The sequence below is a fragment of the Nestor notabilis genome, unplaced genomic scaffold, assembly GCF_000696875.1.
Source record: "Nestor notabilis isolate BGI_N333 unplaced genomic scaffold, ASM69687v1 scaffold1510, whole genome shotgun sequence".
Taxonomy (NCBI): Eukaryota; Metazoa; Chordata; class Aves; order Psittaciformes; family Psittacidae; genus Nestor; species Nestor notabilis.
In genome coordinates, this window is record NW_009909493.1 from 160,945 (window position 1) to 164,133 (window position 3,189).

At 40.7% G+C, this 3,189-nt stretch overlaps 1 protein-coding gene across 1 annotated transcript; it reads right to left on the reverse strand.

Annotated features, from left to right (window-relative positions):
- Window positions 1–933: 933 nt before the first annotated feature.
- TMEM70 (transmembrane protein 70) lies at window positions 934–3,181 on the reverse strand. Its single transcript, XM_010013955.1, has 3 exons — window positions 3,071–3,181; window positions 2,580–2,736; window positions 934–1,455 (listed from the first exon to the last, which is right to left on the reverse strand). The coding sequence occupies exons 1-3, from the start codon at window positions 3,179–3,181 to the stop codon at window positions 1,007–1,009; spliced, it is 717 nt and encodes a 238-aa protein (XP_010012257.1). The 3' UTR covers window positions 934–1,006.
- Window positions 3,182–3,189: the final 8 nt, after the last annotated feature.

The window sequence follows — 3,189 nt, forward strand, 5'->3', positions numbered from 1 at the left end:
CACACACACACACACACACAAAAAAAAAAAAGACCTAATCCTCTTTTTACTTGAGCTAAAAGTGACTATCTTTGCAGTGCTTAAAATCAAGAGGTATCTTTTTAAAGGCACAAGACATAAACAGTACTCTACAGGAGATTCCCTTTTGCTTCCCCACCTTATATGTTGAAAGAATCCATTTTAATAACCAACTGCTAGTATTTTCTTTAAGTCCGTTCAGGTACAACACCTGTTTACAATGGCATATTCCCAGAGCAAATCTTGTACTAAGGCGCTTCCCCCCCCGATAAGAGAAAGGCTTCTAGCTCTCGACCTCTGTGGACAGGGCTGCTCGGACTGGGGCTCTAGATTAAGAAACCATTGAGAAGCTTTGAGTAACTAGAGATTATGGTGACGCAGCCATTCTCCCTATCTTCTCCAGAGTCCTGCAGGCCTGTAGATGGAGGTTGTAGCAGGAACCAGCAACAATGTCTGCTTTCTGAAGACTCAACCTGGCTACTGATGCTCTCACAAAGCAACGTGAAATTCATCTCCACTCCCTTTATATCACCAGCAGCATTGATGAAAAAGACTGATCTTTTTGGATTAAGGACAATTAATCTTTAAGGCTTAAAAGCTTAAGGAAGTATGTACTTGACAGGTAATGAGCACTGCTGATTTTTCTTAAAGGAACTGTCCTTTTTGCAACAGAGATGGAGAGACTGTTGCACAGCCCATGTGTTTTACAGTTCTCCTGGATAGTTAACAATAAAAACAAGCCAAGAACAAAGAAGCACAAGACAGATCTAAGCTGTTTTCCTTTTTTTCTTTTACTGTGTTTTGTGTCATTAACTCTGAAGAAAGCCTCACATAATTTTCACGTTTAAAAAAATGTTTTAGGGTTTTTTATACATTCCAACACGCACTGGGGGAACTCTGGCTTAAGAAAGCGTAAGAGAATTTTACATTCTTTCACATTTATAGCATGGCACCGCAAACAATGATGGTGACATTCATTATCTTCAAATTATTTCCTTTCACTGGCTTCATTTTCTTCCCCTAAGTTAAAATAAAAGGATTTGTCATAGCCCATAAGATGGTTATAATCCTGAGGATCTGGGAAAAGCGTAGGATTAACAAGCATTGATTTTGTTTTAGCATAAAATGTTGTAAACATCTTGGTGATGTCTGGAATCTTTACATCTTTCTGATGGAAAACAGTTGCTTTTTCTGCCAGTACTGCATTGTACGTAATGGCTGTGTACGTGTCCATTTCTTCGTTATAATAGAGTCGAATCACGTAGCCTTTTGTCAGGACATGCAAAGTAACCGGCGTTACAAATGTAAAAAACCCGATCAACCCATAAAAAGCAGCTTGTATAAACAGACTTTCAAATCCAAGACCAGTTTTGAACATGAGGTAGGGCATCATGAACAGGTTGAATACGCTGGTGGAGTAAGAGAAAAACTTCACACCTACATAAAACAAAACAAAAAGAAACCAAAAGTTAATACTACTTATGAGGAACATTTTCTCTGTAACTACATACATTCTGCTATTGTGTACTGATTGCATTACTTGAACCACTGCAGTTACTGAAAATCCAGTTCCCTTTTTTTATAAGCTCACAAAGAAGCCATTGGAAGTTCAATCCTGTCTTCTTTGCCACTGTTCTGGCTTATTTATATGTTCATGCTGAGTTCATCAAAGCTGATAGCTATCTCTATTTCTGTGATGAACTCAGATACTAGCTATTATGCACACCTATGAAGGTTTTACTTCACAGATAGAAAACTGATTTCAAAAGAAACTCGACTCCAGTCATGGACAGACATAATGGTAATCATCACAGATATGACTGGGAATTTCTCTCTTCACCAGGAACCAATGTTTATACTTAGTGTGCATTACAAAGAAGCTTGCCTGGTCTCCCACCATGGGCAACTTGGAAAACCTATGTTAGCCAATATTAACAGGTACTCCACAGACATCTTGCATGCAGCCTAAATGACAGTAGCTAGTGTTGTGATCACTCACAGCCCTTAAGCCACCATGAGAATCAGCAGTCTAAGACACTCTGGTTATTGTGTATATGAAGGCACAGTTCCTCCTTAAGATACGTATCAAAAATGCCTATCAGAAAACATTCAGTGGGTTATTTGTCACCAGAGCTTTGTAACACTAACTGGTCAAAGAAAGATCAACAAAGTCTCATCACAGATAGTGCATTTCATCACAGTACCTGTCTACTTCAGAAACATTTCAGTAACATGTGAAAGCATACAGAATGTAAACAGCAGTTACAGCTAGTTTTTGTTTGCTACTGGGTTGGGTAATGCACTCTAAAGGCTGCAAGAGAAACAGAAAGACGCTGCAGGGATGCAGAGGTGCACAGTACCTGCAGAACTCTCTGCACACCCAAGTGCAGAAGCAGAAGCCAAGCACCACCACCAGTTTTTGCTGTACAGAGGATCCAGGTTTTAACAGGGTTGGAAAGGAGGACACTCACTTTTACAATGTTTGATTTTAAAGTTACCAAATTGTTAAACAATTTAAAAAACAACAAAAATCGCAATACAAACAATTTCAAGTCACATACCTAACACTGCCTTTGCCAAATTTCCTTTATAAACTAATCTTCCGTGTTCTGGGTGGTCATGAGGGGAGGATGTGCTGAGGCTGCGAACAGCCAATCCTTGAAAAGATGTAACCTGAAAGATGAAAGCGGTACATGGCCAAACAACATCAACACTGATCTAGACTATATATATATATATATACACACATGCACACACATATAATAATTATATATGTATACACACACACACACGGTTTCTCCTGGCCTTGAACCTACTCCAGACATCTTAAATTAGGGATTAAATTTATGTTATACTACAAATCACACCACAAAGTCGAACTAATATATTGCTTGACTGTTTCCGCAGTGTTCCACGTAGATATCCCAAGTAAGCATTAAATACTTGCAAGCCCACTGACGCACACTCAGCTTGCCATCGTTTTACACACAGCGCTGCAGCGGGACACTCTCAGCGCCCGCGCCTGCCAGGCCTCCGTCTCATCTCAGGTTACCCCTGAGGGGGACCGAAATTCCCCATTTAGATCCCCATTTGCCGGACGGAAAAAGCCGCGATCCCGAGGTCTGCCGCCCTGCCCCCGGCCAGCTCCTCCCGGGGAGGCCATCGGGGCCG

Excerpts from the sequence above, each read along its gene's own strand:
- TMEM70 (XM_010013955.1), bottom strand. The coding sequence starts at position 3,181 with ATGGCCTCCCCGGGAGGAGCTGGCCGGGGGCAGGGCGGCAGACCTCGG. Across the intron at positions 2,737-3,070 it reads AATTTCGGTCCCCCTCAGGG|ATCAGTGTTGATGTTGTTTG; the intron begins GTAACCTGAGAT and ends TATATAGTCTAG. Across the intron at positions 1,456-2,579 it reads TTTGGCAAAGGCAGTGTTAG|GTGTGAAGTTTTTCTCTTAC; the intron begins GTATGTGACTTG and ends TGTTTTATGTAG.